The 17781-nt window shown below is 33.6% G+C and overlaps 1 protein-coding gene across 5 annotated transcripts in view; it reads left to right on the top strand.

The window, feature by feature from the left end:
- Positions 1-17781, top strand: part of MAP3K7 (mitogen-activated protein kinase kinase kinase 7) — a 77410-nt gene that overhangs the window by 17486 nt on the left and 42143 nt on the right. For all 5 annotated transcript variants that reach the window (XM_044676480.1, XM_044676479.1, XM_044676478.1 and 2 more), the window contains exons 2-9: positions 3676-3786; positions 4553-4618; positions 5912-5957; positions 6885-7023; positions 10897-11021; positions 12547-12675; positions 15111-15241; positions 16062-16143. In XM_044676480.1, the coding sequence (XP_044532415.1) occupies positions 3676-3786; positions 4553-4618; positions 5912-5957; positions 6885-7023; positions 10897-11021; positions 12547-12675; positions 15111-15241; positions 16062-16143 (829 nt within the window). The remainder of the gene's footprint in view (positions 1-3675; positions 3787-4552; positions 4619-5911; positions 5958-6884; positions 7024-10896; positions 11022-12546; positions 12676-15110; positions 15242-16061; positions 16144-17781) is intronic.

The raw sequence follows: 17781 nt of genomic DNA, 5'->3' as shown, positions 1-17781 counted from the left end.
CCAAGATCATATAGAGAAGTTTCAAAGCCTAGTGAGATCCCTTGCTACTGTACTAGAACCACCTCCTTTTATCACTTTTTATTCATACTATTAGTTAATTTTTCATGAGTTTATATCTGTTCACCCATATTAGACTATAAATTAAGCATCTTAAAGGAAGAGACTATTCCTAATACAGGTAGATCCTGATTTTAATGAAGCTGGATGAAAATTATATTAACCGTTTCTAAATAGTTTGTAATAAAAAAAACCTTCACTTATTTGGCCACTAGATGGCACATGAGCACCAATAAGGAGAAATGATGACTGTTACTTTCTTACTATTCTGTTTGTACTAGAGACTGGTAAATATCACTGAGTAAATAGATTAAGACAATCAGAAATAAAGTATAGGTGTTTCTAGCCCATGTTGAATGAACAGATTGATACAATACAAAATAAGTAAAAAAAGACTTTGTTTCTCTGTTCCTATATAGGCCAACTTGCACTTGACAATAGTAAATATTGGTTGTTGTTTTACATCAACCAATAATAAATCAAGTAAATAAAGGTTTTCTTTGGGGGTCTGAAAGCCCAAGATCAAGTCCTTAAACGATTAAAAGCTAATTGCTTAACTTCTCTGTGTCTTAAGCAACTCTTAAAATTATAAATTGCATATGAGGTACCAGTCTGCCTCCTTATTAGGAGTTTTTATATCACAGGCTTGGACCAAAGACAGAAATTCAGAAGTATAATGTCAGAAAAGATGCATTTCTGTAAGGCATATCAATAAATTCTAAAAGAATGATGCCAGAAGTTCTAGAAAACATAATATGTAGGTAGCAGTTGTTTGTCAAAGGAAAGGGACGCACCTTAAACTGTGGTCTGGAAATAAAGGGGAAAAGAGAGATTTGCAGGGTGATTTGGAGAGGGCCTAGCAGGAAGGTTCAGAGATCTGAAGAAAGCCTGATGGCTGGAGCATACAATTCTCTATCCTCAACTCTCACCAGTTTTTGGAAATAAGTCTCTGATATCCATAGCCGCTTAGACCAATTTAACTTGCCCTCCCAGTAGTAATAAAAAGCCAAAAGGCGACCTTCTTTTTTTCCCTTCACGTGTACCCATGACCATTTAAAGGACTGAATCAGGTTTATCTTCAGAGCTACTTATGATGATTTCAGAGGTTTTCCTTAAAACATCCTCTGCACAAAATTCATAACTTCTTTTAACTGAAACAAAGTCTTTTATTCTCTGACTTAAACTTGCAACCAATATTAGTTTCCTTGCCAGTTTTATAAGGAAACCAGGATTAGAGAGCAGAAGGCAGCTAGATGCCTATGTAATTTGTGGGAGGGAAAAGAAGAGAAAATAAAGATAGGAACTTCAGTATGTCAAAGACTAATGATGTCCCATATTTTTACAGGATCAGATCTGTTATCAGTTTAGCAAGCACTTATGAAGCTTCTGTTGAATATAAAGTATTATGCAGATATAGAAATGGCTGTACACATTGACAGCTCATCAGGAAAACTACCATCAAAGTTTAATATTGTTTATAAGGTGATTTTGTTTCTTTAGTAAGCTAGCCTTATTATAAAGAGATTTTATCTTTACAGTTCTTCATTTTCTTCCAGAAAGATCCTCCACAGAGAATCAATCCAGTTAACATACTAGTCCTTTTCCTAGATCTTTTTATGTTTTGTGATTACTAGTGTAGTTTTCTGGCTATCCATCAATTATGTCTCACTACATGACCGTCCCACTTTCTTTTCGGATTGTAAACTTTCTTGATGTTTTCTTTTTATAATGTAAGTTGGATTGGTGAATTGAGAGCCAGGCCTAGAGAGGCCTTAGACAAATGTGGCCTCAGAAACTTCCTAGCTGGGTGATCCTGGGCAAATCACTTAACCCCTCTTGCCTAGCCCTTGCTGGACCCAAAACACATTGATTCTAAGATGGAAGGTAAGGGTTTTTATTTATTTCATGTGTATGTAGTATATTATAGAATAGTAGTTTACTTGTCCTTGCTGCACATTTTCCAGTGGCTTTTGGGTCAGCCTCAACTTTGACTCTTCAGAAGCTGTAGTATTCCAAGATTCATGTGTGGGTCTTTGTACCAGGAAGTAGGTTAGATTTGGTAAAAGCACTGTCTGGTTTCCCAATTGAAATTCAGTGTATTTTCTTCTTTTTAGTTCTTGTCTTAATCATTATCTGTCTTCATTGTCTCCCCCAGGTGCATGTACTGATGTACTAATAAGCAGGGAACTTACCATCCATTTGAACATTAAGTCTGAACAACATAAGTATTTCATCCAATTGGTTTTTCCTCTGGATTGTTAAACCAGAATCTTGAGTCATCATGGCACTCACTGAGGAGGCCCTATAATGTTTTTTTGGGGTTTTTTTGTTTGTTTTTTTTTAAATTTTAAACCCTTAACTTCTTTGTATTGACTTATAGGTGGAAGATTGGTAAGGGTAGGCAATGGGGGTCAAGTGACTTGCCCAGGGTCACACAGCTGGGAAGTGTCCGAGGCCAGATTTGAACCTAGGACCTCCTGTCTCTAGGCTGCCCTATAATGTTTTGAGGCATGATTTAGTTAGCACTAAATGTAGAAATAAGAGGACCTGACTATCTATAAGGAATTTCTCTTTCATTTAGATCTTTTGCAGTTATCTTCTGTGACCAGGGCTGACACTTTTCATGAGCATACATTTCCCTGTTTTATGTGCCTCCATTGAGGTTAATAATCAGTGGGTCTTTGAGCAAGAATTATCTCTGGAATTGCATTAATTTGGGAAAGGTGTATGATCTTAATATGTTCATGATAGACTTCATGTTGAACAGAACTTTTATACTGCACTTTGTTTTAGTATCTTCTCCTTTCTGAGATACTTTATAAAATGATACACTCTGTACTTTCAAGATTGTATTACTGTCAGCAGGAAGTCCTTTTTGGAGGCTAGTGTAGAAGAAATTATAACTGTCTTCAAATATTTGAAGGGCTGTCATATGGAAGGAACTTTGAATTTGTTCTCTTGTTCCAGAGATCAAGGTCAAGTTCCAGCGTATAGTCATTATGAAAAAGCAAATTTCACTTCAGGGTATGGAAAAACTTTGTATTACTTAAGTTTGCTGTCCCCAATGAAATGGTCTGCTGATAAAGAGAAATCCCTTTTACTAGAAGCATTCAAACATAGACCAAGTATCAGGGATATTGTAGAAGATTTTTTTCATCAAGTGAAATGTTGAGCTAGATAATTAGTGAAGCCCTTTTCAAGTCTAATAATTTAGATATTCAAAGAACTTTATTTTTTTTATTTTTCTATTTTTAAAAATCTGACATTTTTCTTACTATGGATTGTATTTACCCCATCACTTTTTCTCCCTTCAATTTTTCTTTCTTTTTATACAGAAGTCATTTCTTACTCTTGTCCAATCTAGCTTCTCTCACCATTTTCTCCTCCTTATTCTAAAATTCCTTCAAAGCATGTTTGTTACAATTGCAAGCTTCTCAAGGACAAGGACTACACATCTCCATTTGATTCTGAAACTATTCACATTTTTTTAGTTTAGTGTGCTGTGCATTCAAATGTAAATTATCTCTTAAATTTTTTTCAACCATTGACTTTCAGATTAGCATAAACAAATTTTTTAAATATTTCTTTGCACCTAATTATAACATTTTTTAATCCTAGGTTGTTGGAAGAGGAGCCTTTGGAGTGGTGTGCAAAGCTAAATGGAGAGCAAAAGATGTGGCCATTAAACAAATAGAAAGTGAATCTGAGAGAAAAGCCTTTATTGTAGAGGTTAGTAACCCAGTTTGTTGTATCTTGAGAAAATATCTTCCACTATTTTAGCTTTTTATCATGTGGGTGATATTTGAAGTAGTCGTGTCAACAAAGTGGCCATTTTACTTTATTTTTACAAAGAGTTCCTTTAGCCTTTTGAACATCAGAGTCCAGCCTGATTGAAATACTGGTAATGACATTTCAAATGCTTTTCCTTACATATTCTTCTTAAATATAACCAGATTAACTACATTGACTGAACGAACTACTTAGCTGTGGCAAGATTAATAGCTTTACTTTAAGCAGGTAGAAATTACTTTACCTGAATTGAGCCACGGAGCATTATATCTTTTCACATATTATTATTCATATTTTTCCCTTTTAAGTCAAAGTAGATTCTTTGGAGAGTAAAAATTTTTAATTTCCTAGTTTAGAGAGAAAATAATATTGAGCTCTCATCTTACTTATTCAATCATACAGGAATTTCTAGAATTCCATTACTATGAAAAGATATTGACATATATTAAATTTGTTTCTTGCTTTTTAAACTGGTAAATAAACAGAACTTCATGTTACTAAGGTGAAAGAGCTATAGAGTAACTAAAATGTATTTGTTGTCAGTTTCTTTTTTAAAGCTTTAATAGCTAGTAGATAATTGATTTGTGCCTTTGAAGTTGTCTGTTTTGATAGCTTATTATAATTTGTATTTTCATTTAAGTAATAATTTTTAAGTAACTGCATTAAAGGTTAATACTTTTTTAAAGGGTTATTTAATTTGTTCCAGCTTCGGCAATTATCCCGTGTAAACCATCCAAATATTGTGAAGTTATATGGAGCCTGTTTAAATCCAGTAAGTTTATATAACTTTCTTAAGTTGCTAGCACTTGTCTTCCTAATACATGTGCTTGTGGAAAATTTTTCTTGTTCTGCTTTTATTTTTTAAATGAGTTTTTTGTTGTCTTATTTTTGCATCACTGTCATTTTTGAAGAGTCTCTTCTTCCCTTTCTCTTCATCCTCCAGCAACAAGTGCTCTCTTATAATAATGAAAAACAAGCAACTGATATTGTGATCTGATAATGTCTGCAACATTCTGCCCCTTTTGGTCCTAACTCTCCACCAAAAGGAGAGAGACTTTTCATTATCTATTCTCTTAGACTGACTTTGCTCATTATAGTTACTGCATTTCTTTTGAAACAGCTTTTTAAAAAATATTGTAATTTTGATCATTTATGCTTGAAAATAAAATACTTCATGACCATTATTTGGAAAGAATGGTGAGTATGCTATTCTATATACAGACTCAAGTTGAAATAGTTATTATTTTCAAACTTTAAAATAAATCAAGTTTACTTAAAACAATTTTATTCTCATACAGATTTCACATTTGTCCTTTCTTTATTCATGAATGGAGTAAATGCTTACTTTTTTGTTCTAATCTTTGCCAACCACATCATTTTTTCTACTGCCTTTTGGATTATTTGTCATTGGATTTTGTTTTCTTTTGTCCATAAATTAGGGCATATTTTTTTAACCAACTATTTCTTCAGGTTTATTAATTTTACTTGTCCCCAACCTATCCAATAGAATGTAAGTTTCTTCAAGGCAGGGAATATTTTGTTTTTGCTTTGTATCCTCAGCATCTAGAACAGTTGAGGAATCTAGCATGCAATAAATTTTTTTTTGCATTGTTTCCTATTAAAAATAATTTATTTGTTTTTCTTCATTTTAAATTAACTTTCAAATCATTTCAGTCATTAAACATTATTAAGCCCTTACTGTATACCAGAGTGCTGGAGATGCAAAGACAAACAATGGAATGATACCTGTTTTAAAGGCACTTACATTTTTTTCAGAGATTAGCCATTACTAAAGTTCTCAATGTGGCCCCAGGACAATTCAGATAATTCTGATTGATTGTAGCTTGCCTTTTTTGTTCTGATGTTTTGGAAATCTCAGGAAACCTGTATTTAGACTTTTAATTCTGTAATTAATTAATGATAACCTTGGGCAAGTTAATCCATTTTATGTCCCAGTTTCTTCATCTGTGATGTGGGTTGGAATAAATATGTCTTTTAAATAATCTTGGGAATCCTTTTTTTTCCCCTATGTTTCTATCCTGATGTTCATGTCTTTCCCCGTTAGGTATGTCTTGTAATGGAATATGCTGAAGGAGGCTCTTTATATAATGGTGAGTATCAGCATAGCAGGAAGTACTTCTTTTCTTTAAGAGATAAGTTCTTAGCAAAATAAAAAAAAAAAACCTTTTATTTATACCTCTAAGTTTATATGTAAAATACTTTGAATGTCATTCAATAATAATACCAGGATATTAAAGATGCAAAGATGGTAATTTCCAAAAAAGTCATAAAAATAATTGGAGTTTGTCCTCATAAATAAAAGTAAAATCTAAGCATTAATGATACAAAATAATTCTAATTATCAAGTTAATTCTTTTTTTTTTCTTTGGTTAGGATTCCTTTCATAGATTAGAAAGCAACTTTTATAATTTGGAAAGTACTTAATAAAATAAAAGTATTAGTTTTTAATGGTTTCAGCATATTTTATTTCATGCCTCACCCTTCCCCCCCCCCCCCTTTTTTTGTGCCCTCTCAAATTTGGGCCTTTTCATTTCACATCTGCCTGTCTTACCAATAACCGCAGGAAATAAAGTATGGAAACCCAGCTGTTTCATAGACTATTTCAGCCAAAACAACTTCTGGTTCTTGCAGAATTTGAGGTACAATCAAATTAGTCGTTTTTTTAAAGTTTTCTTCCATGAAATATTAGTGTATATTTCTATGTATACCTATATATAGCATATATAAGAAGGAAATAGAATAACGTCTATTACAGTTAAATGAGTCACATTAAATATGAGCATTATTGTATGATTGGTAATTTATATGTAAATTATCTACTTAAAATTAAGTATATAAAATCAGTTCTTTTTAATGAGAAGAAACATTTTAAAAGGATCCATGAGGGGATTTGTGGAAGAGCAAATTGACGTTGAGATACCCTGGCGGTGGTGGTAATGGTGGTGGCAGCAGTGATTAACTCTGTGTGTATGGTAATATGCAATAAAGTTCTTTTTAGTTTGTGCCTTTTCTTTTAGTGCTGCATGGTGCTGAGCCTTTGCCATACTACACTGCTGCCCATGCAATGAGCTGGTGTTTACAGTGTTCCCAAGGAGTGGCCTATCTTCACAGTATGCAACCAAAAGCTCTAATTCACAGAGACTTGAAACCACCCAAGTAGGTTCCCAGTTCATTATCTTTTTGTAAGAAAATTGATTACAATATTAGCTTATATTTTCAAATGTCATTTATGATGAACTTTTTATCTAATAAAGCAGCATAATGTCATAGAAAGAGCATTCATATACAAAACAATTGAGTTAAGGGCTGCCTCTAAAACTATTGGGTTATTGTGAGCAAGTCACTGGAGCTGATTTTCTTAAATCTATAAAATGATTAATAATATTCGTTGTCTCTCTAACAGTGTCATTGGCGGGGAAAGCACTTTGTCAACCCTCTCCCTCCTTCCACATCCCCCATTCCTGCCCTTCATTTTTTCTGGACCTGTAGTTTCCTTGATAGAGGAAATTCCCTCTTTGTAAAGCACATTCTGAGCATGTCACCTCTAATCAGTAAACTCTTGTGGTTCCTTATTACCTCTAGGATTATATATATGCTCCTCTTTTTGGCATTTCAAGCTCTTCATCACCTGGCCCTTCCAATATTCCTAGTCTCCTTATATATTACTCACTATGCACCTTATACATACACTACTCTCCTTCTGCATTCCACTTCTTGTTTCTATATCTTTGTCCTGGCTATCTCCACTCATGGAATGTTCCCTCTCCTCACGCTGCCTTTTAAAATCCATGCCTTCCTTCATGACCATCCCAAGATTCACCTTCTATGCCTTCCCCTCCCCCCCTCTCTCTTTCAGTGTCTGTCTCTCTCTCTCTCTCTCTCTCTCTCTCTCTCTCTCTCTCTCTCTCACACACACACACACACACACACACCCTCTACCCTCACCAGATGTCTATGTACTCTCTCTCCCCAGATTACTTTGAATATATTTGGTATCATATGTATGTATATATATATATACATATAAAGATATATGTCATTATAGCTTTATATATATTTAGATAGATATATCATTATATCTATATATCTCTTATTATATAGGTATATATTTATGTATGTATGTTCTTAAATCTGCCCATGTTGTTTCCCTCAGTATTCCTTGAAGGCAAAGACATTCATTTTTTAATTTATATGCCCTGCTGGGCAGCTTGGTGGCTCAGCGGATAGAGTCAGGAAGACCCTAGTTCAAGTGTGACCTCAGATATTTTCTAGCTGGTTGTCTCTGGGCAAGTCACTTAGCCCTCTTTGCCTTATTTTCCTTATCTGTAAAATGAGTTGGAGAAGGAAATGACAAACCAGTCCAATATCTCTGCCAAGGAAACACTAAATGGGATCACAAAGTCAGCTAGACCAAACAATAAAAATCCGTAGTACTTAACAAAAAGCTTGGCACAAAGTGGGTACTTAATAAATATTTGTTGTTTGATTGATAACAGTGTAGATCAGCACCTGTTCTTCAACTTAGAATTTTAAACATTAGTGTAATATTGTCATTTTATGTTATGATCATAATTGTTATCATTCTAGTCCATTGACCTATAAAATTATTTATTTGGCCCTCTAGACTCATTGGATCTGATTTTATGTCTTAAGGACATAATATTTATTATATACTATAACTTTACTAAACCTTTAGATTTTCTCCATATAAAGTAACAAATTTAATTTCTAGTAGTTCTTTGTCAGAATTATATTGTTTTTTCATTTACAGCTTGGAAAATGGTAAAAGAGTTCGGGATTTTAGGAAATGAAATTTTTTTACCATTTCCCAATATAAAAATTCTAATATATATTTATATCTCGAGGGATGTTTGTTTTTTATAGGTAGTCTGTTGGAGGGGGAGAGTACTTTGCTAAGCTTATTTTTCCTCTTGGAATTTTTCTTTTTTGTAACCTTTATAATTTTACCACTATAGCCCAACACAGTCAGGTCAATACAATGACATTTTCCAGTAAGATAAGGGGATTTGGAGATGAGTAACAAGTATGTGCTCACTTTGCTGAAGTGTTTTTCATAACATATTTAAAGCATTAAGCTTTTTAAGTTCTCCTAGTTGTCAATTTTTAATTTTTCTTAAATTTAGCTTTGCTCAACTTTATATGGATATAGCCCTAGGTATACTCTTTTTCTTAGAATCTAGAGCTATGTATGTGTGTGCATCCAATCATTTTCCATACAAAATATATGTATGTATATGTGATTATACACATATAATAGGTAATATAAGCCAACTATATCATAAATAAACCAAATCTATATGAATATTTATAACAACTAGAGATAAAGAATTAATTATTTCAGTAATGCCTACATGAGCTTCATTTGTGATCAGATATTCCAATAAAGACTACTTTGAATTTAAATAGTATTGCTGAAAAAAAATCTGTGGAAGGAAACTAAATTATTAAAATTTCTGACAATCCATTAGTTAAATTATGAGCCAGACACAGATCTTTTGGCATTTCTACATCTACATTTAGTGAAGTACTCCCCACAACTGGCAGCACATGTCTACACATGCTGATCTAACATTTGATATGAGTGGTTATTTATTTATCAAGCTGTCTTAATTAAATTTAACTATAAATTCTAATTGATCTGCCTAAACAAAATTAATGTGCATTATTTCGCTTGAGAGGTTAATTTAAATTGAAATTAAAGGATGTATACTGCTCTTTCTTACTAAATTTCTATACTGGTGTGCCAAAACAGATTTTATTACCAATTTATCTTTCTCTTAATTGGCAGAATCAGAAAATTGTTTCTAGGTGAGGAAATGTTCCATAGTAATAGTTCTGGCAGTGTAGCAGTTGTGAAGCCCAGAGTCTAAAGGTCAGAGAGTTACTCAGTTGGCATTTCATTTAATCCTTTTAACCATAGTTGCTTTAGAGGCTTTTTTTCTTTTCTTTTTATCCTCTTTTGTAAATGAGAATGTTTAGTTGTAGTCATCTTAACTTTTACCTTAATTTAATAATTTATTCAAAAAAAGATTCCCTTTACTAACTCTTAAGTAAACCAAATAAATGCTTCTTTCCTTTGCTGCACAGGGTAGATAGAAAATATCACTGACTTTGAGCAAAACAGAAAGCTTTAAAGAATTAATCTGTGGACCCAACTTTTCACAAGAAAAACTAGTGTCATGGAAATTTACAGCACTTTGATTTGTGGACACCCAAATTTTTACATCTTCAATTATGGTTGTGTTCATTCACATTGTCATAGACTTGAAACTTGGAAACATATTATAAAAACTTTAATTTTATTTGAATAAAGGAGTATTATATCACAAACATAGAGTAGTATCAATGACTATCAAACCTCTTGGCTAATAACAATTTAAAGGTGGTTTGTTGTTTTGTAATATATGCTTTAGTCTATAATTGCAAGTTAAAAGAAGCACTTTGTAGTGGCATGCTTTTATCATTTTACAATACTTTGAGTTTTCATTAGTGTCATAATCCACAGAAGGAACTAAGATAAATTCCATTTTTTCTAAGTTTTTATTAGACTCACTAGCCAAAAATGATATTTAGAGATGACTTGCATAGAAGAGAGAAGTAGATAATGATGCTATTTACCCTCCCACTTTCCTCTTAGCTTATTACCTTCTTTATTTACTGGAAATCTAGTGCCTAGTGATTGGTTTTTTCCAAGATAGATAATATAGCCAGAAACTATATAGTGATGAAAGTAGTGAGAGAATAGCAAGGATGGGTCCAGGAATTCTACTGAATAGTGAGTGAAGAGGTGGAAATAAGTTAATTTTTGTTCCTCTTGTGTTAACTCTTATTTGAGTTCTAATTCTATATATTTTCTCACTGAGCCATGTGCACATATACAGTATGCAGTGATCATTTATCTACATATCTTCAGAAGTTGAGTAGTAAGGTTTTGTTAGCTCTACTAATGAAATTTGTTTTCCACTTAGAATTATATTATTGGTCTTACAAAAGTTGTTGTTTTAACAGCTTGCTGCTGGTTGCAGGGGGAACAGTTCTAAAAATTTGTGATTTTGGTACTGCCTGTGACATTCAAACACACATGACCAACAACAAGGGAAGTGCTGCTTGGATGGCACCTGAAGTTTTTGAAGGTAAAATGATGCTAGTTTGTGATGACCTAATTCTCTTGTTGGATCAAAAAATGATTTTTTTTTAACTTCCAAAGTAATTTTTGTGTTCTGTAAAGTAAGATAGGTAATGCATCTTAAGTGTAAATAAAATCTTAGGTTCTAAATCTTCCAAAGCAAGATTTGTATAATTTATATCTTTTCCATATTTTCAAGTGTGTAATAATTAAAATGGGTTTGACAAATATAAGAACTTTAAAAATTGTTATGGTTGCCGTTTATAAAAATTAAATCCTAAGTCAAAAGGCTGTTAGTAGCTTTACTAGCTTTATTACAGCAAGGTAGAGATAGTAAAAGGGGAAATATAGGGAGGCGATAGGGGAATTGTCTAGCCTACCACTCTTAAGTCTGCTCTGAAGAAATCTAGCTTACTCCCAGACAAAGTTCCAATCTCCAGCCAGAAGAGCAAGAGAGTCTCAGCCTCCAGGTTCCAATCTCCAGGTGGAAGTCTGTGAAAGTCTCTCCCAACTCAGAAATGAATCTAATGCAAAAAGGTCCAACCCAGAAGTCTTCTTTCAGCAAGAGCCATCAAGGCACCAGAATGAGTCAGATTCGCCCCAACCCTCCCTCCCCCCTGGCTTTTTTATAAGCAGTTTTCTCCACTTCACTTCCTGTCTCTCTGGTTTCTAGTTCCTTTCTCTGTGGGCTGGTCTGTCACACCTCAGGAACCAATCATAGTCTTCTAATTTGCCTAGCACTGCCCAGGGTGGGGGGAGTTGCAGGGGCAGCGGGAGGAGTGCTTATGGTCTTTTAGAAATAACTAAATGTTAATGATTAAGTAAGTGTGAAAGGCAGGAGACTCCAAGTTGTTGATTAAGTTAAAATAAAGAAAAAGAGTTTAAATTCCCTTTCATAAGTATACCCTTAAGAAATTGATATTAGCACTAAAAATTTGAATGAATCTGCTTTAGAAAGAATTCATTTGTTGGATAAAAGCAATATTTAAGAAGAATACAAATGACAATGTTTGACTGAGTTCAAGGATATGATTATACTGCCTCAAATTTTCTGTTACATTTCCATTTACTATAGATTCCTGGTGATAGTTTTGTGTGTTTCATACATTTCATACATTTCATACTATGCTTCTATTATATAGACACTATTTTAAAAGACATTTTTTTACTATAAACAGTAATTGACTAGGAAATAAGAACCATTATTAATTTAATTTCAGTTCAGTGATTGACCTAATATTTCCTGATGTCATTTGGCTACAAAATACTCTGGTAATATTTAATTTTAAATTTTTATTTAAATTAAATTAATTTTATTAATTAAATTAAATTTAAATTAATTTTAGAAGAAAAATCACCTTAGCAGCCTGAAAGAATTAAGGAACCCTAGCAAAAAATGGTTTCTCATTCTCTACATATTGAGTTGTGGAGCTTATAGTTGCTTTAAAACTTTTTTGAAAGCCAGCATTTTGTTTAAATGTTATGGAAGAAAGTCATCAGGTTATGCTAATTAATTGTTTTTTTTTTTCCAGGTAGCAATTACAGTGAAAAATGTGATGTGTTCAGTTGGGGCATTATCCTTTGGGAAGTAATAACCCGTAGGAAACCTTTCGATGAGATTGGTGGTCCAGCTTTCCGCATAATGTGGGCTGTTCATAATGGTGAGTAGAAAGAAAAAAAATTATATATGTGTGTGTGTGTATACACACATACACGTATTTATATATTTGAAATTATATGTGAAAGTATTCTTCTATCCCCATGAGAGTTTTCAGTATTTGTTGCAAAGTAATTATCTCATTTTAACAAATCCCTTGGGAGATCTAAACAAATATTTCTCAAAAGAAGAATTGCAAGCTGTTAATAATCATGTGAAAGAATACTCCAAATAACTAATAATAAGAGAAATATGGATCAGAATAACTGGAGTTTCACCTCACGTCTAGGAATTTGGCAAAGCAGACAAAAGATAAAAATAGTCAAGGTTGGAATGGTTGTTACAGAATAAGCCCACTATTTGATGGTGCTGTGAATTATTACTACCATTTTAGAAAGCAATTTGGAATTATGCAAATAAAATGACTAAAATGTCTATATTCTTTGCCTCAGAGATAACACTAGGCATATGACCAAATAGGTCATTAACATATATATTTTTAAGTTTCCATATAGCAAAATATTTGTAACCGCACTTTTTGTGATATCCAAAAACTGGAAACTAAAGTAGATGTCTGTCAGTGGAGGAATGGATAAATAAGTCATAGTATGTGCTGTGTTTACAAAACAATAAATGTGACAAATACAGAGGAGTGCATGGAAAGCCTTCAGTGAACTGATACAGCATGAAATAAGCAGAACTAAGAAAACAATGTTGACAAAAAGTATAGCGTACATAGAAAAAACAGTCAAAGAATAAATATGCCCCAAGAGGAAATAGACTCCTCTATTCCTTTTAAAAGATGGAAGATCCATTATATTTTTCTGATTATTTTTCATTGTATTGATCAATGTTGCTGATTGTTTTTCTTTTTTTTTCCCCTTTTAAAAATATTCCTTGTTATGTAGGGTAATTTTTCAAGAATGTTTGGGAGGAGGAATAAGGAAGAAGTTTGGGCAATGTGAAAGCAAAATATATCAATAAAAATTATTTTAAAAAAACCCTTTGGGAACAAAATGTTCTAATATAAAATCATTCTGACCGCCAAAAAAGTTGGGAAATGATCTTATCTAGGTATAGGTTTTCACTAAGTTCAGTAAAATCGGATCCATTACTTTAAAAATAAATGAAGGATGCCTGCCTGCCCCTAAATTATATATACCATAGGTTAATAGCCTCTGGAATTCTTATTTCTTCACAGCCACTTACTGGGATTTCTCCTCCCTAGCAAACAACTTAGGATTGTTTTCTGATACCACCCACCAACTCCATCCCTGCTTCTCATCTTTTCTAAGGGCAGAATCTTTGGCAATAGAATTGGTTGGTGCAAGAAGGGCAGTGTCAAATCTGATTACCTTTCTTCTTTGACTCCTTTCCAATCACTGCCAGTGTTTGCCTCCACCTCATCTTACCTTTTAGGATCACAGATCTAGACCTGAGGGGTACCTCAGGGACCATATAGTTCAAGCCCCTCCTTTTATAGGTGAGAAAACTGAGACCCAAATAGTTAAGTAACTTGCCTAAGTTCACATAAGTAGGTGTTTTAATTCCAGAGCCTATGTTGTTTTGCTATACCAAACTGCTTCCTCCTTCAGACACCTTCAATGAAATTCATCCTGCATTTCTCATATGAAATTCCAGGATAGCCTGATTCTGGTTTGCTTATGAAATAAATGTAGATGAATCTTCATTCTTTTTAGAAACAGTGGCTTATTATTAACATCTATTTATGATTTTGATTTTGCTTAGAAAGTCCCAAGTGGGGGAGAAAAGAAAAAGTGACACCTGGCATAGGAAGACAGTATTCTCTTTCCTATCTATTGCCCCTTTGTTATTACCAGTAAAATTCCAGATAACCTTCCAGATTTTATGTGCTTATATGGCTATATTTCATTCTCCAGTTGGCAAAGGAAGGAAAAAGACCCTCTTTGGAAACAATAGACAGTGACAAGAGAATGGGAAGCAACTTGATTAGCCCTTGTCATTCTTAGAAGAAAAGGGAATAAGGAAAAAATCAACTGAAATTAAATATTAGAACCTCTTATCCCTATCTATGAATAACTTCTACCTCTTTGGGCCACCCTGGCCCCACTCTCACCTCCTGGCCCTTTATAGCCTACTCTGCTTCAAGCCATAAATGTAGAGGAGATAATGGTACCTAGCATCCTAAATAGAATTTCTAATATGTTTTCTTTTAAAATAGTCACACATAAAATGGTTAGTCTAAAGTACTTGAAATACAAAATTATATATCAGATATAAATGTCGTTTTTTTGAGCCAAATCTCCATTTAAAATGTTGCTTTTAAAAATTCAGAGTTTGACCCAGTTTACAAATTTTTGGAAAACAAACTCTTAATAAGTTGGGAATCACTTGTACCTACAGAGTTTACATCATCATTGATGTAAGTAAACTAAATGTTTATATTTTGTTTCTAAGGTACTCGACCTCCACTGATCAAAAATTTACCCAAACCTATTGAAAGCTTAATGACTAGGTGTTGGTCAAAGGATCCTTCACAACGACCTTCCATGGAGGAAATTGTGAAAATAATGACTCACTTGATGCAGGTATAACTTTTTTTGAGGGGGTTTTGTTTTTGGGGTTTGGAAAAGTTTCATTTACAGGAGTTTAGAGTAATTTTTTAATTTAATGGAGTCATAGATGATCTGGCTTTGTTCACTAATGAGCTTTATGATAATTCCTCAACTTGATGTGAAAGAATTGTTGAGTTGTTGATTATTTTAATTGTCTTTTTAAAATTTTCTTACCTGCATAGCTGGCTCTATGATCTCATTGGAATGAGTACTGGCCCCAGAGATGAAGATCAAACCTTCCCACACCTTCTCTGTCCTGTGGTTCTTATAGATGCCCTTCAGTAGCTACTCTATATTGTGTCCAACATACAGAAGGCCTTGCTATGATTTTTAAAAATATTTCTGAATTACCATAAGCACATATTTGTGCTAAATCTGACAACTTAGTTCAAGGAAAAAAACATTTTAATCTAATTTAAGAAACATTTTTTAATGTGTTCTTTATGCTGTGGGTTATAAGTTATAATCTGTCTCTGGGTCAGAAGAAATATTTACCTTTCTATGTTAGAGTGTCCCTCAATTCTTTCAGATTACTGAATATTTAACAACTGTGGTGACTGGTATCATCCATGTTAAGATACAAACTAGACAAATATTTTTCAAAGGGATAAATATCTCAGCCTCAGCTCTGACCTAGTTTTATGTTTTGGAAGAATCCGACAGTGAATTTGCTATAGTGAAATAATTCAGGTGCTATATACATAGTGGACACTTAATAATTGGTTGTTAAATGAGTGAATTGTATCAGCATATATCTCAATCATGCTAAATTGTAATTTACATTTTTATACAGTACTTTCCAGGAGCAGATGAGCCATTACAATATCCTTGTCAGTATTCAGATGAAGGACAAAGTAATTCTGCCACAAGCACAGGTATATGGAGAAGTTAAAATAGTAATAAGTTGATTTCTCTAAACCTATAAAATTATCATCAGCAAGCAAAAGATTGACATCTAGATTTGCATTTCTTTTTTTTGTTTGTTTCATATGATTGAATGCAATTTTATGTCCCTCAGTCTATGTCACAGTATCCAGACAAAAAAGGTATTGTGGACCATAAAGAACTGCTACTAAGTCTGAATTCTCACATGATTATTTGTAAATGGGTGGAATATCATATTTGTATTGGCTTTTCTTTTCTTTCTTTTTTTTTGCATAGAAGCAGGGAAAGTTAAAATGACTCAAAACTAAAATGACTCACTTCTATGACTTCTTAGGTGAAAAGCTGAAGTTTAGTCAGATATTTCACGTTAAAGTTCCCAAATCTTATAATAAATGATGATGATAGCAATATTTTGTGGTCATCAACAAAGCAGCTTAAACCAGCTTAAACCTAACAAACCTCTACTTCACAAAATTTAGTTTTTAAAGCATTTTAACTTAAGATTCAGATTTGATCTTTAAATATAATTTATGCTAGAACCCAACTTTGTAAAATTAGAAATTGTCCATATAAATTCAGAGTAAAATTTAAAAAACTTTTCTTTGCTGGGAATGTTAACTTTTTATTCCACTTTTTTACTTTGGGGAGTTAGGCCTTACACAGTGGCCATAAGGAAAATTAGAAGAGTAAGGTGTGATATATATTAAAAGATCCTCTTGAGGTAATAGAAAGGAAAAAAATTTCTTATGGCTAAAACTTCATCTAGTTATGTTCAGGGTCCCTAAGGCCAGGTAGAGAGTTATGATTTCTTAAGATCTCATTCTTTCACTACCCTCATTCACACCCACTTGCCTGGGCTATAAAATAGAGTCCTAAAGAGCTTTCCCAACTTCTAGTGTTTTCCTTATCTCGTTCAAATGCCAACATTTTAAATACACAAATGTTTCTCTCACTCTAATCACCTTTGACTCTAAAAGTGCTTCCCCTGCTCAAACATCTTCATTGTTCACTATTTTCCATAGGATAAACCATCCTCAGTAGCCTGGTATTTTAAGCCTTCCATAGTCTGATTGGATCTTGTCTTGCCCCTCCCATCCCCTTGCTTTGCATATGTTGTATAGGAAGCCCAGAACATGTTGCCTGTGATAATTAGATTAAGTCTACACTGCCCATCTTTAGATTTAATCACCAAAGGTGAGAGCACCTCTAATTCTGGGAAATCCATAACCCACATGTGCTAGAGTGGGTGACTAATCAGAATCAACTGACTGCCCCAGTCCTATGAGAAGCAGCTATTGTGATTGGACATGCAAATTAGGAGGTGGATGCAGGAAGTGACGAAAGATGCTATCTTTTAAATATGATGGTAACTTCCTGTGGAGACAGTTGGCGTTTTGAACTTGGTGTAGAAGGATCTCTGGTGGGACCTCTGACTGCTTCCCTTTGAATTGTCATATGGGTAAGTTAGGCTGACTTCCTTTCTCCTCCCTTGGCATTTCTGGAGGCTCTACCCTCAGTGAGGCCTCTCTTGCCTCTCTAATTGTAAAAGGCCTTGTGGCTAGAAGCCTTGTTTAACCTCTGTGCCCCTCTGCTGGGGCCTCTAAATTCTTACCTGGTCCGGGCCTCTC

Source organism: Gracilinanus agilis, chromosome 4 (assembly GCF_016433145.1).
Source record: "Gracilinanus agilis isolate LMUSP501 chromosome 4, AgileGrace, whole genome shotgun sequence".
Taxonomy (NCBI): Eukaryota; Metazoa; Chordata; class Mammalia; order Didelphimorphia; family Didelphidae; genus Gracilinanus; species Gracilinanus agilis.
This window is presented reverse-complemented; position numbering and strand designations above follow the sequence as displayed.